At 40.0% G+C, this 20928-nt stretch overlaps 1 protein-coding gene across 2 annotated transcripts in view; it reads right to left on the bottom strand.

The window, feature by feature from the left end:
- Nucleotides 1-10447: 10447 nt before the first annotated feature.
- The window catches only part of NRBF2 (nuclear receptor binding factor 2), a 29177-nt gene continuing 18696 nt past the window's right edge, over nt 10448-20928 (bottom strand). Inside the window, exons 2-4 of one of the 2 annotated variants that reach the window (XM_027530622.1) lie at nt 18013-18097; nt 13298-13338; nt 10448-11973 (exon numbers count right to left, since the gene is read on the bottom strand). In XM_027530622.1, coding sequence (XP_027386423.1) covers nt 11263-11973; nt 13298-13338; nt 18013-18097 — 837 coding nt within the window. In that variant the 3' untranslated portion in view covers nt 10448-11262. The remainder of the gene's footprint in view (nt 11974-13297; nt 13339-18012; nt 18098-20928) is intronic. The other variant, XM_027530623.1, reaches the window with a different exon arrangement.

Raw genomic sequence — 20928 nt, 5'->3', positions numbered from 1 at the left:
CAGTGAAGTCAGGGACATACTAACTTGCCTTCTAGCCCCTTTCCTGGACACATTAGCTGAGACATCAAACATACTTTCAACAATGACTTAAAAAATCAGTAAACTCATCTTCTAAAGGAGCAGAGGGGTTGGAGCTGCTTCTAGGACTGCCATTTTAAGAGGTGAATATCACAAATCCCCATGGAAGATAGAGTTCAATAGACACCTTCCAGGGTGCGTCACAGGCAAGGGAGAGTAGTCTCCTCCCCTATTCTGTGGTTAACACCTGGAGACACTGATCCCGTGAGGTGCTTTTCTTAATCAGCTGAAACTTCAGCCAGCCTAAGATGTCCAGTGGTTCCTTTGGAAATTAGTAACCGTATATAGCATATATGGGAACTTTTCACCAAAATTTTCTAATAAATGTAACATTATTTCAGAAACAAATGTTGAACAAAACTTTGTTAGCAAACTTTTTCCAGATGGAAAGGGAAAAAGCCAGCCTACAACATTTCCACCTTATAACCTTTTACTAAAGGAGACAGAATCCCATTATAGCCAATTCCAAAATCAGCACCGTGCAAAAAGTCCCATAAAAACCATGGGACTGACAGGGGTGGGGGGAATAGAATGTGGGCATAACATTCACCACCTTTATCAGCACTACATTTTTAAAAGGCAGTACTGGTCTTACCTGTGTTAAGTGTTTAAGAGACAGATTAACACTGCAGGTATGGCACTCTACCTTGAAGGCCGGAGGCTGGCTTTGGAAGCGGGCATCAGAAGCGTTGCAGCTCGTGATGGATGCTGTCAAGTGGTAGGAGGAGGTTAGCTGAAACTAGAGGAGACGTTTTAGCGCCAGATGGAGACAGGCGTGGCTCAATGCCATGGTGAGAGTTCAGGTGCCACCCTCTTCAGTATGGTTTTCCTGCAGTCAGAATTCCCACTTAAGCAAACATTATGCTCAAATTGTTCCCTATATATTAATCATGCTTGGGTAAATCTGCATTTTTGAAACAGCTGAAGTGACTGTACAACAAAAGATGATTCGAATCAAAGCTTTCAAAATCCAGTGAAGCTACAGAATTTCAGAAACAAATTCTAGGACTAATATTAAAAAAGCTGAAACATCTGTTAATGGGTTATCATGTGACTTGGTCCCCCTGTCACACACCCTCCCTGAGGAGAGATTAAAGTTGCAATGTTAAGCCCACTTAATTGAGCCTGGTGACATATGGTTATGTGTTCTAAAAAAAAGATGTACAAGCTCCAGAAATTACAACCTAGAGTCAGGGATCCATCCTGGTTAGTGGATCTCTGAGGCACTATGTAGGATCACGTATGGCACTTGAGTTAGGGAGTCCACATTTTGGTCTTGGCATTCCATTCACATCTTTTCAACCAATTATCAGTTCCATTACTGTCTAAACTCTGGCGGAAAGGGTTTAATTAAAAGGTAAGACAGGGATGAACACTAAGTCATCCTGAAATTACTCGATTTTTAAAACCACAGGAATTAAAAAGTTGCATCATCTGTGTTTTCCTGACTTACCAAGATACTCGAGTACCAACCAGTATAAAGGACTGAGGGTAGAAGGGGATGACCACTGTTGGTTCACTTCCCACAAGTCTTTCTTTTGTATTATTCTGCTTCACAGAGCATAGATCATGTGTTATATAAAAACTGGTATTATGTTAGTTGGGAAAAACCAAACAGTATGTAATCCTAAATATTTCTAGTAGCTTTATAAGCCCACAAATAGATTTACTGCTTACTATATTTTACTATTACTGAGCTGTGTTCCCTGATGACTCAGTGGGCAAAGATTCTACCTGGTGACTGGTTCGAGTCCTAGGTCTGGGAAATCCCCTGGAGAGCATGGCAGCCCACTCTAGTTTCCTTGCCTGGAGAATCCCCATGGACAGAGGAGCTCGGTGTGCTGTGGTCCAAAGGGTAGCAAAGTCAGACACAACCATGCAACCGAACACAACCATGGAAAGGCACTGCTGTTTTTGAGCTGGGCTGAAAAATTACTCCAAAGTCCAAGTCCCTGTCTTGAACTGTGATCCTATTCATTCTTTTGCCAGTTTTGCACCAAATGAGTCTATGTTTAAAAATTTTTTTAATTCAAGTACTATATTCAACCTGAAAGACCAAAGCAAATGTCCTTCTAGAATTTACCACAAGACTCAAAGTATTGGTTATTTAAATAAAGTTGGTCTATGACCCTATTACTGCCTCTACACAACTTTTAGTTTTTATTCACCCTGAAACTAAAGAATTTCACAGCAGTGATTAGCATTATTTCAGATACCTGGGCCCTTCCCCAAACACAGGCATTTTCTCTTAAGAACAGGGAAATAATATGATCTGAAGCTAATAAAAAACCTGTTGGTAGCAACGGAGGCCCTGGGACTTGGTAATACTCTCAGTACCAAGACTTATTTGGAGAATCAACTTCCCAGAATATAGGCCTGAAAGTCATCTGGCTCCTCAAATCTCTACAGCCTCCCTTTCCTAACCTCTGTCAAAACTGTCATTTACCTCTGGAAACCCCTGATGAGGTCATTAAGTATCTAAACTGTCCTGTATCCTTTTTTTCCCTGGACTTGTTGGCCTTCAAGACAATCTCATTTGTATCTTGAGTCCACCTCTCATCCTTCTGCCATACTGAGAAAACACCACCTGTTTTTACCCCCAATTTAGTGTCTACCACACAAAGGACCTTAACAACTGGCCCCAGCTTACCAGGACCCTTTTGGCTACCGAGCAAATCCTAGCCTTGAAAACATAACCCAAGTATTTTCCATTCCTCAAGACCAGGACCTGACCCTAGCCCCTCACTCCTAGGAAATGGGCGAGGACAATCCGTATGAGCTGCCCAGTATATCCTCATGTCTTGCATGACCTCATTCTGACCAAGATTACTCAGTTCCTCCTCTCCATTTCTTACTGTATGCCTTTGTTCTTGACCTAGGAAGCCATCTCATCTCCTGACCACATCACTACTTTCATGAAGGCAATATTTATAATTCTATAGTACTAGTGGACGGTGGTATTCACTAAATATCTGCTGCCTGTATTCATATCGCACACCTTTAACTTTTTTTGGCTTATTCATAAATGCAAAACCATTCTTCACAAAATGATTTCCTAGACACCAACTAATGATTTTGTGTTCATCTGCAACCCACCACACACTCCCAAGGGAACAAGAATCAAAGTTTCTCACCATCCACTAGATGGCACCGTTGGTCAGTGGTGCTTAGGACAGGCTTCCAGCTGGGACAAGATGGACAAATCCTGAGAGACACTTGCCAGTCATTCTGGCAGAGATCTTCAATTAGGATACACTAGGATTATGACAAAACACGATAAAGATTACTGTGTAGAATGATTCAGTAAATAATAATAGATGCTATTATCATCACAGGTCACATCTTTTCAAATAGGTTGTAAATACACCCTGTAGCAGACTGCCTCACTCTGGTGTGTGTTCATCTTTTGAAACAACAAAACTTTAATCACAACTCCTCAAAGACAAAAAAGGAAACCACAGAAAGTGGACATTACGATTTCTACAAGTGATTTTAAGGAGGAGCTCACCTTTCAGTGGGTGGTCTCCAACTTCTTGGAGAACAGTAGCTGGGGTGCAGTGGGGGAGTATACGCCTGAGAGAAACCTGAATGGCCAGGCCGCTGGGCCATGGTAGGAAAATTACAACCACCCGAGCGCGGCCCAGGAAAAGCGGCACAGGACTGCTAGTCTAGACTCTTCTCTTGGCTCTGCTGCCAATCTGGTATACAAGTCTACGTAACTCCTTCAGGGCCTCAATTTCTTTTAGAAAATAGGTCTTAAAGATTCTAAAAATTTTAACATCACATAAAAAATGGTTCCAGCCAAAGCATTCTTAAGAAAAAGAACAAAGCCAAAAGGTATCATGCTCCCTGACTTCTGAACTACACTGCAAAACTACAGTAATTGAAATGGTAGCGTACTGCACAAAAACAGAAATGCAACAAAATAGCCCAGAAACCAACTCTTAAACACACACGGCCAACCAAGCTCCTCAGTAGTGCTGCTGGGAAAACTGGACAGTTCACTGTAAAAGGATGAAATTAGAACATTCCCTAACATAAACGTAAACTCAAAAGGGATCAGATCAGATCAATCGCTCAGTCGTGTCCAACTCTTTGCAACCCCATGAGTTACAGCATGCCAGGCCTCCCTGTCCATTACCAACTCCCGGAGTTCACTCAGACCCACGTCCATCGAGTCAGTGATCAAGTCAGGATGAGATGGCCATCCAGCCATCTCATCCTCTGTCGTCCCCTTCTCCTCTTGCCCCCAATCCCTCCCAGCATCAGTCTTTTCCAATGAGTCAACTCTTCACATGAGGTGGCCAAAGTACTAGAGTTTCAGCTTTAGCATCATTCCTTCCAAAGAAATCCCAGGGCTGATCTCCTTCAGAATGGACTGATTGGATCTCCTTGCAGTCCAGGGGACTCTCAAGAGTCTTCTCCAACACCACAGTTCAAAAGCATCAATTCTTTGGCGCTCAGCCTTCTTCACAGTCCAACTCTCACATCCATACATGACCACAGGAAAAACCATAGCCTTGACTAGACGAACCTTTGTTGGCAAAGTAATGTCTCTCCTTTTGAATATGCTATCTAGGTTGGTCATAACTTTCCTTCCAAGGAGTAAGCGTCTTTTAATTTCATGGCTGCAGTCACCATCTGCAGTGATTTTGGAGCCCAGAAAAATAAAGTCTGACACTGTTTCCACTGTTTCCCCATCTATTTCCCATGAAGTGATGGGACCAGATGCCATGATCTTCATTTTCTGAATGTTGAGCTTTAAGCCAACTTTTTCACTCTCCACTTTCACTTTCATCAAGAGGCTTTTTAGTTCCTCTTCACTTTCTGCCATAAGGGTGGTGTCATCTGCATATCTGAGGTGATTGATATTTCTCCCGGCAATCTTGATTCCAGCTTGTGTTTCTTCCAGTCCAGCGTTTCTCATGATGTACTCTGCATATAAGTTAAATAAACAGGGTGACAATATACAGCCTTGACGAACTCCTTTTCCTATTTGGAACCAGTCTGTTGTTCCATGTCCAGTTCTAACTGTTGCTTCCTGACCTGCATACAAATTTCTCAAGAGGCAGATCAGGTGGTCTGGTGCTCCCATCTCTTTCAGAATTTTCCACAGTTGATTGTGATCCACAGAGTCAAAGGCTTTGGCACAGTCAATAAAGCAGAAATAGATGTTTTTCTGGAACTCTCTTGCTTTTTCCATGATCCAGCAGATGTTGGCAATTTGATTTCTGGTTCCTCTGCCTTTTCTAAAACCAGCTTGAACACCAGGAAGTTCACGGTTCACACATTGCTGAATCCTGGCTTGGAGAATTTTGAGCATTACTTTACTAGCGTGTGAGATGAGTGCAATTGTGCGGTAGTTTGAGCATTCTTTGGCATTGCCTTTCTTTGGGATTGGAATGAAAACTGACCTTTTCCAGTCCTGTGGCCACTGCTGAGTTTTCCAAATTTGCTGGCATATTGGGTGCAGCACTTTGACAGCATCATCTTTCAGGATTTGGAATAGCTCAACTGGAATTCCATCACCTCCACTAGCTTTGTTCGTAGTGATGCTTTCCAAGGCCCACTTGACTTCACATTCCAGGATATCTGGCTTTAGGTCAGTGATCAAACCATCGTGACTATCTGGGTCGTGAAGATCTTTTTTTGTACAGTTCTTCTGTGTATTCTTGCCATCTCTTCTTAGTATCTTCTGCTTCTGTTAGGTCCATACCATTTCTGTCCTTTATCGAGCCCATCTTTGCATGAAATATTTCCTTGGTATCTCTAATTTTCTTGAAGAGATCTCTAGTCTTTCCCATTCTGTTGTTTTCCTCTATTTCTTTGCATTGATCGCTGAAGAAGGCTTTCTTATCTCTTCTTGCTGTTCTTTGGAACTCTGCATTCAGATGTTTATATCTTTCCTTTTTTCCTTTGCTTTTCTCTTCTCTTCTTTCCACAGCTATTTGTAAGGCCTCCCCAGACAGCCATTTTGCTCTTTTGCATTTCTTTTCCATGGGGATGGTCTTGATCCCTGTTTTCTGTACAATGTCACAAACCTCAGTCCATAGTTCATCAGGCACTCTATCAATCAGATCTAGTCCCTTGATAAAAGACCTTAATGTTTAGACCAGAAATCGTAAAACTTTTAGAAGAAAACAGGCAGAACACTCTTCAGTATAAATCACTTTTTTTTTTAAATCTGTCTCCTCAGGAAAAGGAAACAAAGGCAAAAGTAAACAAATGAGACCAAATTAAACAAAAGTTCTTGTCCAGCAAAGGAAACCACTGACACACAAACCTACTGAATAGAAAATACTTGTGTTATGACTAATATAGGTTAGTATCTGAACTATATAAACAGCTCATTAATTAAACATGGACAGTAAATTTAAAAAGACATTTTTCCAAAGAAGACAGATGGCCAACAGACACATGAAAAGATGCTCAACATTGCTAGTCAGAGAAATGCAAATCAAAACCACGAGATATGACCTCAGACCTGTCAGTATGGCTGTAAAATGTAATATTACTTGGCCAGAAGAAAGAATAAAAATTCTTCCATTTGCATTAATACGGATGGACCAGTAGGGTATTATGCTTAGTGAAATACATCAGAAGGACAAATCCTGTATATTATCACCTTAAAAGATGATTATAACAAAAAGGGACTCACAGATAATAGAAGACAAACTACTTACTGGGACATGGAAGTGTGGAGGGCCAAGACTGGGATTCGGGGTTAAGAGGTACAAAGTACTGTGAATAAATAAGCTGCAAGGATATATTCAACAGGGAATACAGCTGAAATTTTAATTTTACATGAAGTAAAATTTATAAAAATAACAAATCACTGAAAACTAATACTGTAAAACCCAACTACAATTTTTGTTTCAGATAGCATTTATTTAATACCTAATGCATGCATCATACTATTTTTTTTGTAGATTTAAAAAAATTTTTATTTTATTTTTAAACTTTACAATATTGTATTAGTTTTGCCAAATATCGAAATGAATCTGCCACAGGCATACACGTGTTCCCCATCCTGAACCCTTCACCCTCCTCCCTCCCCTCCCCTCCCTCTGGGTTGTCACAGTGCACCAGCCCCAAGCATCCAGTATTGTGCATCGAACCTGGACTGGCGACTCGTTTCATACATGATATTATACATGTTTCAATGCTATTTTCCCAAATCTCCCCACCCTCTCCCTCTCCCACAGAGTCCATAAGACTGATCTATACATCGCAGAGTGAAGTAAGCCAGAAAGAAAAACACCAATACAGTATACTAACACATATATATGGAATTTAGAAAGATGGAAACAATAACCCTGTGTACGAGACAGCAAAAGAGACACCAACTACAATTTTTTAAAAAGTGTTAAAAGCAGAAAGCGCTTTAATGTTTTGAATTAACTTATCTAGAGACAAAATATTTTCATTATTTCAATAACCTTCTGTTAAGACACTAGGGATAGACAATGGCTTCAAGAATGATTTTGAAAGTATCTTATTTCCTCATAAGCATGGTTTCTGAATTCAGTATGGATTTACCTGTGGTTACCATGACATTATACCAAGACTGTTACTACATACTCACTTTCTGAAAGAAATGTTTTTGTTGACATTCTGTGAAAAGCTAAGAGTAAGAATTTAGGACTGCTTTCTAATGCCCAGATAGTTATCTGGGTTCAAAAGCAGAGGCCACCACTGAGTAAGGAAGGACAAGTCTACTCCACTTCCAGTACATGCATAATTCAGTTTCATTTAGTGGAAGAAAGCTTTCCTTAAATCCCTTTAAGGGCCTTAAGCTACACAGAGAGAAGAGAGCACCTACAAACCCCGGCTAGGAGATGGGCCACGTGCCTTGTGGAATAGTGTTTTAAGCACCCACTCTGATAGCTCAGTTGGTAAAGAATCTGCCTGCAATGCAGGAGACCCTGGTTTGATTCCTGGGTTGGGAAGATCTCCTGGAGAAAGGAAAGGCTACCCACTCCAGTATTCTGGCCTGGAGAATTCCATGGACTGTGTAGTCCATGGGGTAGCAAAGAGTCAAACACCACTGGGCGACTTTCACTCACTCCATGGAGACACTGTTAGGTTGCTACGAATATACCAAGTCATCTGGTCAAAAGGCATATACTGGGTTGGCCAAAAAATTCCTTTGGTTTTTAAGTATAAAGACACGTTTTTTGTTTTCACCAAGAACTTTATTGAACAGGGTTAATCACCATTTTGTTCCACTACTTCTGCCAATTTTCAGGCAAGTTCATAATCCCATCTTCCCAATACTTTATCCTTTTAAGCGAAGCAAACTGTTCCAGGTACCTTAACAGTCTTCCAGGGAATTGACATTTTTTTCCATTAAGAGAATTTTGTAAAGACGCAAATACTGGAAATCCGAAGGTGCAGTGTCTGGTGAGTACAGCGGATGAATCGGAACTTCCCAGTCAAGCTGTCACAGTTTTGCCTGATCATCAAAGAAACGTGATCTTGCACTATCCTGATGGCAGATGATGCACTGTCTGTTGAGTGATTCCAGCACTATTTGTCGAGTGCTACTTTCCTTTGGTCTAACTGGGAGCAGTATGCGTGTTGGAATTGTTTGGTTTTCCAGAGGAGCTCATAATAGAGGACTCCCTTCCAATCCCACCATATCTACATCACCACTTCTTTAGATGAAGACTGGCCTGAATTAAGTGTGGTTGGTGGTGGTTCATTTCACTTGCCCCATGATCTCTTCTGTTTTACCTCATGGTACAGTATCCACTTTTCATCACCTGTCACATTGCCCATTTCTGTTCTAAAAATGAATGTTTTCATTACATTTAAGTAGAGAATCGTGAGAAGTACGGTCAAGGTTTTTTTTGCTTAACTTATGTAGAACTCAAACATCAAAGGGAATAACGTAATCAAACTGGTGCAGCTGATTTTCAAATTTGAGTTGGGTATTTTGAAATATGTTGGCTATTTCCTGCATGGTATAATGGTGATTGTTCTCAATGTCTCGATTTGATCGCTATCAACTTCAACTGGTCTATCCGACTGTGGAGAATCGTTCAGCAAGAAATCGCCGACTTCACAAACCTCTTTTGACACATTCCATCAGTCAGAACACCTCCATACACTGCACAAATCTTTTTCTGTATTTCAGTTGCATTTTTCTCTCTTTTGAAATAAAGCATAATACGTTGAAAATATTTTCTTCCATTCTCAATATTAAAATTGCTACATAAAAATTCACCAATTTTGACAACTTTTTAAAAATGCACACTGATGTACAGTTGTCACAATACAATCTAACAAAACTGTTCTGAGTGAAGTTAAAGATAACTAAGTGCTACCAGAACCAGCTTATGGAAAAAATGAATGAACCTTTTGGCCAACCCAATACATTCTACGGATAGACTCAAATACAAAACCTAAAAACAAGATGAAACAGGAGTACTAAAACGTGAATAAATGCTTCAAAGACAATGGAAAAGTAACGTTCGTCTATTTAACATGTATGCTAGTGGAAATGCACAGAACAGGGTCTTGTGGAATACATGTCAAACTGCTGACCAGGGAAGGGAGATGGTAGAGGAAGAAAGGGAGGGTGTCTTACGAAGTGTTCACGTCAAAACATAACATCTCATTTTTAAAAGTAAAATAGATAGGCTATAACAGTGTCATTATTGGCACAATCTTTCAAATCTCAACTTTTATAAGGATGGTTAGGCAGGCAAAGTATTCCGAGTCTAGGATACTACAACACTGAGATGGACAACCAACAGAGAATAGAACTCTTTTCCTATTTTAAGAAGCTAAGTTTATTTTTGGTTTCATCTGCACCCAGATGAGACACAGGAAAAAGGGACTTCTGCATGGTCACTTCATCTCCTCGGCCTTCTGCTGGTGTCATCACTAGACATGTGAGCCCAACCCTATCCCCTCAGCCCAGTTGTCCCCATTCCCTCAGGAGATGCCGTTCATCCGTATTTTTGCCTCTCTCCCAAGATTAACCAAGTGTATGCCTTAAACACACCCGGTGGCTTATACCCTCATGTTTCACTTACACCTTCCTCTTCTCCCCACTCCTGGAACATCACTGGACTCTGCAGAGAGGAGAGGATCCAAGCAGCACTTCGCTACCTCTGCTCTGCGCTGGAGCACGGCTGCCTCCAGCCTGAACACCGTCCCTGCGTGCCAGCCCACGAAGGCTGGGTACATACAGGCTCAGCGACTTCCTTGTTCTCTTCCACCATAGCTGTAGAGGTAGCTGACTACAAAACATGAAGAAAATCTCTAACGTACCAAAGTAATTGTTTGACAGAATGTCTTCAAATTCATGTTCAAAATTTCCAACACAGAAGCTGAACAAAACTTGCTTTTAACAAAGGTATAAAATACAATTACTTTATTGATTTATTACAATCAAATACTGCCGACTAGCATTACTTCCACTCGTGCATCATTAAAAACAAAAGGATATTTCCTTGATATTTTCAAATGATGCATTACACAATAAACAAAAAAAGTTAGAACTTAAAATGCACCCTGATTAATAATGTAAACTGGTAATTAAAAAAAAAAAAAAAAGCATAACTAATAATTTGGTTCCTTTCTTCATAAATGGAAATTTAAATATTTCTCCTGATAGTCTTGAGGTTATCATTATGTTACGAGTAGTGCAAAGTGTGGCACACAGTTTCTTCTAGAAAGGTGTGTCTTACACACCTCATTAGACAAAGGAAATGTGCATAACGATGCATACAGTCAATGCATGATAGAAAGCACGTTTCAAATACAAGGCAGCCCCTCAGGCAACCATATTATTTAGGTTTTGCATTATCATTTATGGCATTACAGATTAATTACACATAACATACTTTTATAAATTTTAACCCTGAAGATAAAAATAATTGTTGCTTGAAAAAAATTATTCCAGGTAGCCATTTGGTTTCTATCAGGAGAGAATGAACCTCCAACAGTTTCGTATCTGCCAAGTCTGGAATCATTAACTGGAGTCAGTACATCAGACGCGCGACATGCTCCGCAGTGGCCGTGCCAAGTCCTGTCAATGCCTCTTCTCTGCAGTGTGCCTGGCGCAGCACCTCCGGGACTACCCTTGCACGCGGCTTTCCCTTTTTCATTTTTGCTGGATTATCTGTATTACCATATTATTTCCTCTCTTTACCTCTTCTATGGCCTTTCATTTTAATTATTCATAAATCCTTTCAGAAAATCCTCAGAGAGCTCCATGAGGGGAAGTTCTGGAGATGGGAAATCCAAGGGAGGAAGATTGGGTATTGGAATGTCCTTGGCTTTCCCAGTGTTTGAGGCAAACTTCTGCCAGGTTGAAGAGGCTGCTGCAGTTTCCGAATGTGGTGGCAAGCTCCATAACTCTGACTTTTCTACAAAATCAGCATCTACATCGAGCTCCTTTTCTGTTGGGCCTTTTAGAAGTCTGGCCTTTTCCGCCTTTAGCTGTTTATTCTCTCTCCGTAATCTTTCATTCTCAGCCACGAGGAATTCCACATGCCTCTTCAAATCTGCAATTTTGGTGGCCTGCTCCTCTATAATTGTTTTATCATCCTTTGGGGCTTTGCTTCCAATGCATGGCTCTGTTGGCTCCCTCTTCTGCTGAAGTAAAAATAGTAGTGTGTCTGGATCCCTGTCAAAGACCCCCTGAATTTCAGGCAAGTGTTTCTCTGTGGAAGGGCTGTACTTCTGAGACAGCAGGGGACTCTGGCTGTCTGCATCCTCAGCAGAGGGTCTGTGAGATGCCTGAAGTTGGGCAGCTGCATCCTTGTCTGTGCTCTGCTGGGCTTTCAGTCTCTCCTCCCGCTTTGCCCTCTTCCATCTCTCCTGGATGAGGAGGAGCTGTTTCATGTGGCTATCCCTTTGCAGTTCCAGTGATAAGTGAGCCTATTACACAGAAAGAAAAGTATAATTTAACATTTTTTTAAAGTCTCTTTAGTAATATCCAGTAAATGGTATTCTAGTATTTTCCTTTCTGAATAAGCCAGTATCACCTGAATTTTCAAAATTTTTAAAATTTATACTATGTTTGCAATAGAACGCCAAACATTTTCCAAAATAATAAATAGTCTTTCTAGGTAAGCTACCATCTTTATTCATAAGCAAAACACTGTTCAAGAAGTCAGAGTAAGTCCTATTCCAATTCCAAATCAACACACTGAATCGTACCTTTTTTGAACGTGCCTCAGCCCTCTGCAATGATATTTGTACTCAGCTTAAAATCAGAAAATTTCCAGTTTGGACTCCTATTCTACAAATAAAGTCTTTCTATCAACAAGGGTTCAATGCACTGTCTGTATTACACTGTTAACACAAGCAGTTCTGGACAGTCAAAAGGAAGTACACAGAATGGATCACAGCTTCTACAGAATTGCTATTTTTCCCCTGTCACTGAGATCCCCTCAGATCTCCTTAAGTCAATTAAAGATTTACCAAGTAACTCCTCTGTATCTGCCACTTTTATTATCAGGAAATCACCTTTGGTTGAAGATTCAGCTTTTATAAAGGCATTTTAAAACCCTAGGCAGGCCCTCCACAAACACAAAAGACAATGTAAAGCCCCTGGTGAAATAAAAGCGCCAGAAGCGCTTTGGAGTTCAGGAAAAGACAGGTTTGGATTTAAATGATCTTTGACAAGCAAAGGAAAGGCCAACTGGTTTCCCCTTGGCTAGGCCAGCTTGCTTACTGTGAGCTAAATATCAGAAAAGGCATTAAGTGGGGTCTCTAAAAGACACACATGGCAATCCAAAGTCTATGAGAAAACCCTAGGAAAAAAAGGACAAGCAGTTTCTGCATGCCATCAGCAGCAATTTAGTTTTAATTTTTATTTCATATTGGAGTATAGTTGACTTACAAAGTTGTATTAGTCTCAGGTGTACAGTACAGTGAATCATTACAAATATACATCTACCTACTCTTCTAGATTCTTTTCCCAGACGGGTCATTATAATAGAGTATTGAGTAGAGGTCCCTGTGCTGTGAAGTAGGTCTTTGTTGATTATGTATTTTATATATAGTAGTGTGTGTATGTCAATTCATTTAGTTTTAATTTCCTCTCTGAAAAACTAATCTCTTCCCCAATTTATGTATTTTTGACTGTAGTGTTTGGGGAGGAGCCATGTTTCCCTTCAAGAACTTTATTTTATACACAATTCAAGTCTCCACAAGAAAACCTTTCTAACCCTTGTTGGAAATATTAAAAGTGTCTTACCTGCTCAGACTGTGTTAGCTTCATGGCTTCAGAAAGATATGCTGGTTTAAAAAAAAAAAAAAAAAAAGGCACATTAATATATGTCATCATTTTGTTATTAAAAGATCAAAGTACGAGTTTTAATACTCTTCCTTTGACAAAGAGAACTGGTTTTAGAAGCAATTCTGCTACACAGTTATCCTATTCCTGAAAAGGATTTTTAAAAAAAGGATTCTTAACTTCCCCAAAAAGGAGATCAGTGGTAATCAAATGGAGATATCCCATACTTCACCTGGAGGAGCTGGTTCTTTTAAATCACTGTAGATTTCACAGTTAAGGAAGTAAAGATGACATAATCAGAAAAACAATTAAGGAAGATTAAAATTATATAAAAACCTATCAAAATCCTATTATGCTCATAGAAATATCAAGATACTGACTATCAATTACTTTTTACCCACGTGAATACCTAGACCATCATTTTTGCCTCCTACAAAACCATTTTATTGAATTGTTTCTAAGTTATATCATCAGCCTACCATGAATTTGGTAGTTAAAAGTCCGAAGAACTCACTGATCTTTATAATAAATAAGCAGCTGCAGGCAGTATTATGAAGTTTATGAAAACAAGCTAACTGCTGGAAACCATGGAGCCATGTTTCCCTTCAAGAGCTCATGATGCATTTGGGAACTAGACTCCCAGCCCTTTCCCATTTTATTTTTCTGTGGAGTTTATATTTTGTTGTATTCCTCTGAAAGCCCTGTTATAGCTTGTCTGGAACAAGATGGAGTATAAATGACAAGTATTACTAGCAATAGTAAAAACAACAAGTAGTAACGGGCTTCCCTCGTGGCTCAGAGGTTAAAGCGTCTACCTGGAATGAGGGAGATCTGGGTTCGATCCCTGGGTCTGGAAGATTCCCTGGAGAAGGAAATGGCAACCCACTCCAGTACTCTTGCCTGGAGGGAGGAGCCTGGCAGGCTACAGTCCATGGGGTCGCAAAGAGTCAGACACGAGTGAGCAACTTCACTTTCACTTTTAGTATTAGTAACAAGTTGTGTCCAATTAATCCTCATTTTTTATCTCTTCCTCACTATAAACTTTTTGGCATCTCTCACACATTAAGCTCCTTCTTGCCTTTTTGCTGACACTACAGGCACTGCTTTCTGTCTACTCTTAATCCAAATATTTTAATGATTTTCTAAGTTCGTGACTTGGAACTACTGTCTGCCAGGCTGTATCAGTCTTTAAGGCAGCCTAACTGGGTGCTCCCTCTCCACCAGAAAACACAGTTGGTTATACAGCCTTTGTTCCACCCATATTAAATTTTTTTTCCTCAACCTTCTTTTACTCCTATATTAAGTCCGTTAACTGCATACAGACCATTTCTTTTCCTTTTCTTCATGTTTAAGTCTGTTGAGACATTCTATTTCTTACTGTGAAAGTGTGGATAAATTTCCCTAGACATCCCTCCCATTCCCTCTGCATACATCTGTCTCCCTGTATGAACTACAGTTTGCTTCACATTCAGTTTCTTAAAAAATGAAAGTTTCACAAAACTATGCTTAACCCAAATGGAATACCTCCTTCTGTAGACTCCTGAAACTATAACATGACAGAAGACACCCAAGGACACTGAGTTCCCAAAGAGCAGAGAACTCAACAAGACTCACACTGTCATTTAAAAGATTTACCCAATGTCATTTTAAAATCTGAGCCTTTAAAAGTTACTTTAAAAGAAAAAAAAATTATTAAAAAAACTTAATTTAATTGGAGGATAATGACAACATTGTGGTGGTGGTTTTTAATCTGTTTGCATGGTAGTGAATTTGCTCCACAGCCACAACAGGAACGAGTGCCCACCATGACAAAAATGTCAGTAGAGAATACTCATCTCAGAAAATCTAACAATGCGGTTAAACTCCTTCCTTCAATCATGATACAAGGCTAATATTTAAATACTAAGTAGATGATGAGGAAAAGGAATTAAGAATATCTGAAGAATTACTTTTTAATAATATCTACTACTATTCTATCATGAATCTGTTGAGCTGCCACAGCCTATCTGCACACACACAGCACTGACTCTGCACACACACAGCACAGCACTGAATGCACACACACACAATACTGATTCTGCACACAGAGCACTGACTCTGCACACACACAGCACTGACTCTGCACACATAGCACAGCACTGACTCTAAACAACAAAGACTGACATGCTCCGAATCATTTTTGTGACACCACAGTCGCAGAAGGTTCAGGTCAAGATGTATTTTCAAGTACATATAAACACACACACTCAATTCTGTTCATCTTCCGAAAAGTTCACTTTGACTTCTAAACATTGTTAATGGCTGTTACTAACTTCCCATTTAAGCTTTTGCCCTTTTTGCTGTCTGTGAAAGAAAAGAAATCCACTTAGAGACTGGACTGCATAAGACTGACGAGAGAGAGTTACAGCAACCCAGTTACAGCTGCTAATCAAGGATTAAAGCAAGAGAGTCCTCTAACAGTGGTGAATTATTGGTAGTTTACAGCTTAACTTTTTTTTCAATATAGGGTGGTAAAAATAAGTACACCTCCTCTTCCCTACCCCCTGTCAGATTGAAGGTGGCTTTTTCTTTCTGAGTTTGGTATGTCAGCTGATCAAGTAACCTCTACACACCCACAAGGCACGATCAGAACACTACCATGCAGAGGATCTGAGTCCTTAGCGCTGTAGTCTCAGGGTCTCCTCTGCTCTTCAAATGAGGCCCCTTCTTCTGCTAGTGAATTCTCTCACTTCAGGCTTTTGTTTCCAACATTCCTCAGATGACGACCTTCCCCTGTTGTGTCTCTAACATGATTTCCAAACACTCAGCTGCTTACTCTCAGGATATATTTACATCCACACCTCCCAAAACAGCTCTGTTCAAGCCTAGATGTTAAGTCAATTTAGAAAACACTGAGTTCATTCTATCCACATTAATTCTCAAACTAGCATTACATTCACAACTCTAACTCTGAAACACAACACAAGGCTATTTTCAAACAAGTCTAAACTCCAAATCAAATCGGCTGGCTGGGATTAAGTAACCACACTTAAAGTTGTACCTCCAAAATTAGAGCTAATGAAATCCAACAAACTGCTTTTATCCTTCCACCCCTGACAAAGTCACAGAATTTAGATAAAGAGAAAGGGGGAGAGGTGTTTAAAGCCCAGCATTAATTTTAAGTCTTCCAATGAAGACAGGAATATAGACTAGGAATGAAAGAAACTTCCCTCCCAAGCAGGAAGGGAAGATCCCACGTGCTGCTGAGCACCTAAGCCTGCAAGCCACAACGACTGAGCCCAGGTTGAGCACGCAGCTACTGAAGCCCGTGTGCCTTCGACCCCGTGCTCTGCGACAGGAGAAGCTGCCACCATGAGAAGCTGGGGCACTGCAACAAGGACCCAGGACAGCCAAAAATAAAATTAATAAATAAACCTTAAAAAAAACACTTTTATACCTTTTATATACTCAGAATATCCTACCAATCAGAGACACTGCTTTGGGAAAGCAAGTGTTCTCCTTTCTTGATGCAAGTAATAAATCCTTTGTTCTCTGGGGGAAAAAAAGAATATTCTACCAATCAACACACAATCCATGCTGTGAGGCATGGCCAAGTAGTGATAATAATAAATTAAAAACCACAAAGATTTATGGGATACATACAATGTGCTCAGCCCTACAGCTGAAGGATACACTTCAGTGGCAAAACTAACTCTTCAAAAGTAAGGCTTGAAATTTTGTCTCAAAATTACTGACTTGTAGGCAAAAATCACTGACATAGAAGGACTTTTCTAAACCAGTCTCCACTGTACTGTCTATATTTCAGCAGTGAGGCAACATAGGAGAAGATTCTGCTGGGAAAAAACAGGATACTGATTATGTCACTGACCTCAGGGAAAGGAGTGCCTTTCTCCAGCAGGAAGACTACAGGGCCCGCTCAAAGAACGGTGGCCACGCGGATTCTGGATGTACCACTCCCACTCCTAAGCTTTTAGGCTTGTTACTCGGCTAACAGAAACCAGTCTGTACAAAACAGACCCTGGAGAGCTATTTCTGAGTTCAACATACACTAACTTTTATGACTGGGATAAAATAAGGTGTTTGAAAGGAATCCAGTAATTCTAAATGTCACACCTAAAAGGTCATCAGCGGCATGATACTATAGGCATGAATGTATAGATGAAACATTCAGAAGGGAAGCTAAAGAAAAACCACAGGAAAGGGTTTTGATGTGTTTTCCATTATCAGCACCTTAGGAAACAGAAACTCAGTGAAAATTAATTGGCTGGAATTAAATTAGTTATTAATTCCAGAACCCAAAATGGCTAAATATTTGAAATCCAAACTCCTCTATAACAACTAAGATGAACCAACAGACACTTACTGCAATCACTTCTGTCTCTGGGGAATCTTCCGGCTCAGAAAGTCGTGTCCAGGAATCATTTACCAATAAGGCATATCCAATTTCCATGACTTAGAAAGACCAGGCTAAGAGGAGCTGGAAAATCTAACACACTCACTTGAAAAATATTCCAAGCTGTGTTACAGTGGGTCGGGAGTCAGTGTGCTACATATGCAGGGCAATAACACATCACTACTCCTGTGACTTTCATCCTAAATACTGTGTTGAGAGAGAACTGGAAAAAAGAAACTGCCCAGCAGTTTCAGACTCGGTACTACTTAAAAAGAATACTCACCTGCAGCCTTTTTGTGACAAGAAATAGCCTCTTCGTATTTCCCTGCAGCTAACAAACGATCTGCTCGTCTGCTCTGTTGATGGGCCTAGAAGACAAACATTCCTGAGTTCTTTACTTTTAAAAAAAAAACAACTTTTAAGACAGTGATGCTGTTTGTTGCCACATGTGCCAAACCATTACAACTCTATCTGAAACTGGGGAAATCTAATGTGTAGTATCTGAAAGGCCTGGTAACTTCTTTCAACTCTACTAATAAACTATCAAGGTTAATACCAGGCACTAACTCCTTCAAGGTGCTCACATTCATCAGAGATTAACCAAGAGTTAAAATCAGATTGTTACTCAAAACGTATACTTTCTTGTTTTTTAACTCATTCTTCCTTTTCAACATTAAAGTTACTATTTACATTTTAAAGATAAAAAATTCATACATTATACAGTTGAGGAATTAATGATACCAATATTCAATGTTATGGTGGCTATTTTTTCAGGTACAACTCACCTAAACAACAAACTCAGAAGTACTGAACGCATATGGTTTAACTAAGTAGTCACTTGTCTCCTTTCATCTGTGTTACATTTAAGAATTATTACAATTCTGTGAAATGTGTTTCATCTCTTACAAAAGGAGCTCCCTAGACTCATAGCAGTCACATATCTTACATTAAGTTATATAGTTAGCAGGCAAGGAGAAAGAAATGGAAGTCTTCCAACTAGGCTAATGTCTTCCTCACTAACAAACTCACAGATAATTTAACAAAGCTAGTCAAAGTGAAAAAAGCACTATACACGTATGTTCATAGCAGCATTATTCACAGTAGTCAAAAAGAGGAAGTAACCTAAGCACCAATAGAAAAATGAACAAAATGTGGTATATATGTACAGTGTGAAATCAGCCTGAAGAGAGTGGAAGCTGACACATGCTGTAACATGGATGAACTTTAAGGACTTTAAGCTAATAATGAAATATAACATGAGCCACTTAAAAGAAAAATACTGTATGATCCCACTTATGAGGTATCTGTGCTCAGTCTTTCAGTCATGTCTTGACTCTTTGGGACCCCATGGACTGTAGCCCACCAGGCTCCTCTGTCCATGGGATTCTCCAGGCAAGAGTACTGGAGTGGGCTGCCATGCCCTTCTCCAGGGATCCTCCGGCCCAGGGATTGAACCCTCATTTCCTGTGTCGCCAGGCTGATTCTTTACCACTGAGATATCTCAGAAGCCCAGAGACATATCTAAAGTAGTCAAATTCATAAAACCTGAAAGTAGAATGGTGGATGCCAGAGACCGGGGGAAAGAAAGGTGGGACGTTCTCATTCAATGGGTGTAGTTTCATTTTTACAAGATGAAAAAGTTCTGGACATCTGCTGCACAAAAATGTGAATATTCTTAACACTACTTAACTACATTTAAAAATTATAGATGGCAAATATGGGAGATCCCTGATGGTCTAGTGGTTAGGAATAAATGCTTTCACTCCCATGGCCCAGGTTCAATCCCTGGTCAGGGAACTGAGATCCCAAAAGCCACACAGTATAGTCAAAAATTTTTGTAATTAAAAAAAAAAAATCAAGAGATGGAAAATTGTATGTTCTCTGTGCTTTACCTTAGTGTTTTTAACAGCAAAAATCAAATCTGTGTTAGGTGTAAAATGATTCACCTTGAATGCTTTTCAAAAAATGTGCCACTGATGCCTCATAAAAACATTTCAGAGGATCACTTTTGTAACTGAGATTAGAAATATTCTGAGCATGCTTACAAATCATGCTCAGTGGAAAACAGGTGAAGACAAAAGCAGGGCACAGCACACTTCTAGCAATGCATGCTGTCTACATTTCTCCTGTTTCTATTTTAGTAAGGAAGAAGTAACACTTAGAAACAAGATTATTCATCCAATTTTTTCAGAGGCTTCTTACTCTTCAAACAGTAAACAAACTTTTTCTCTAAGTTTTAATTCTTTCCTAAAAAAGGCGGGTGGGGGTGGGGTGGGGGGGGACAAGAAATGACTAGGGGCTGAAAATAATTTCAACCATGCAGGCTTGGACTGAAGAAAAAACACATGTTCTGAACACAGGAATATTAGATAGTATCCAGAAATGACAGAGATCTTTGGGAAGAGAACGTACATGATGAAGAAAACTAAGTTACAACATGATTTCTCCAAGAAATGTATTCTGAGTATAGCTAAAACAAGTGACACTCCGGTTCTAGGTAGGGGGAAATGAAAGAATCAGTACATGCCTTTACCTTTGTAGGCTTTGAAAGAAGCCCTCTAGAAGAGACAGTGTCCTCTGAAATCCAAAAGTACTTTCTCATCAGGATGGCACAGTGTAGGCAAAGCCCTACCAAGACCCTGAGGCACTGGCCCAAGTCCTCACGCTCCCATTAAAACCAGCCAAATTATCTGGGCTTTCAGGGTCTGCTTCCTCACTTGTAAAATGATGGAGTTAGACCACATCTGTGCTTCTCAAGTTTTAACTGAATCTGAATCCCTTGTGGAATACATGTAGACTCTTCTTCAGTAGGGCCTCAGATTCCACCAGTAAAGCTAGACCCACAGGTTCCCAGACGCACTTGAGAAGCAGGGATGAGATGCTCTCTGGGGTTACCTCATTCTAACGCTGTGTCATTCATTAGTTTCTGTCCAATGACATCAATCCCTTTCTACCTTGGACCATATTTATGAAGCTCCCTAGTTAAACTTCAAGTTTCACAATAAGAGAATATTTTTTCTTTCTCATATCCTTTTTCATTATGGTTTATTGCAGGATACTGAATACTTCCCTGTGTTATACAGTTGGTCCTTGTTGGTTATCTTCTTTATATACTAGAGGCCATGTCTGCTAATCCCAAGTTGCCCCCACCCCATTTCCCCTTTGCTAACCATAAGTTTTCTGTGAGACTGTTTCCGTT

Source organism: Bos indicus x Bos taurus, chromosome 28 (assembly GCF_003369695.1).
Source record: "Bos indicus x Bos taurus breed Angus x Brahman F1 hybrid chromosome 28, Bos_hybrid_MaternalHap_v2.0, whole genome shotgun sequence".
NCBI lineage: Eukaryota > Metazoa > Chordata > Mammalia > Artiodactyla > Bovidae > Bos > Bos indicus x Bos taurus.
This window is presented reverse-complemented; position numbering and strand designations above follow the sequence as displayed.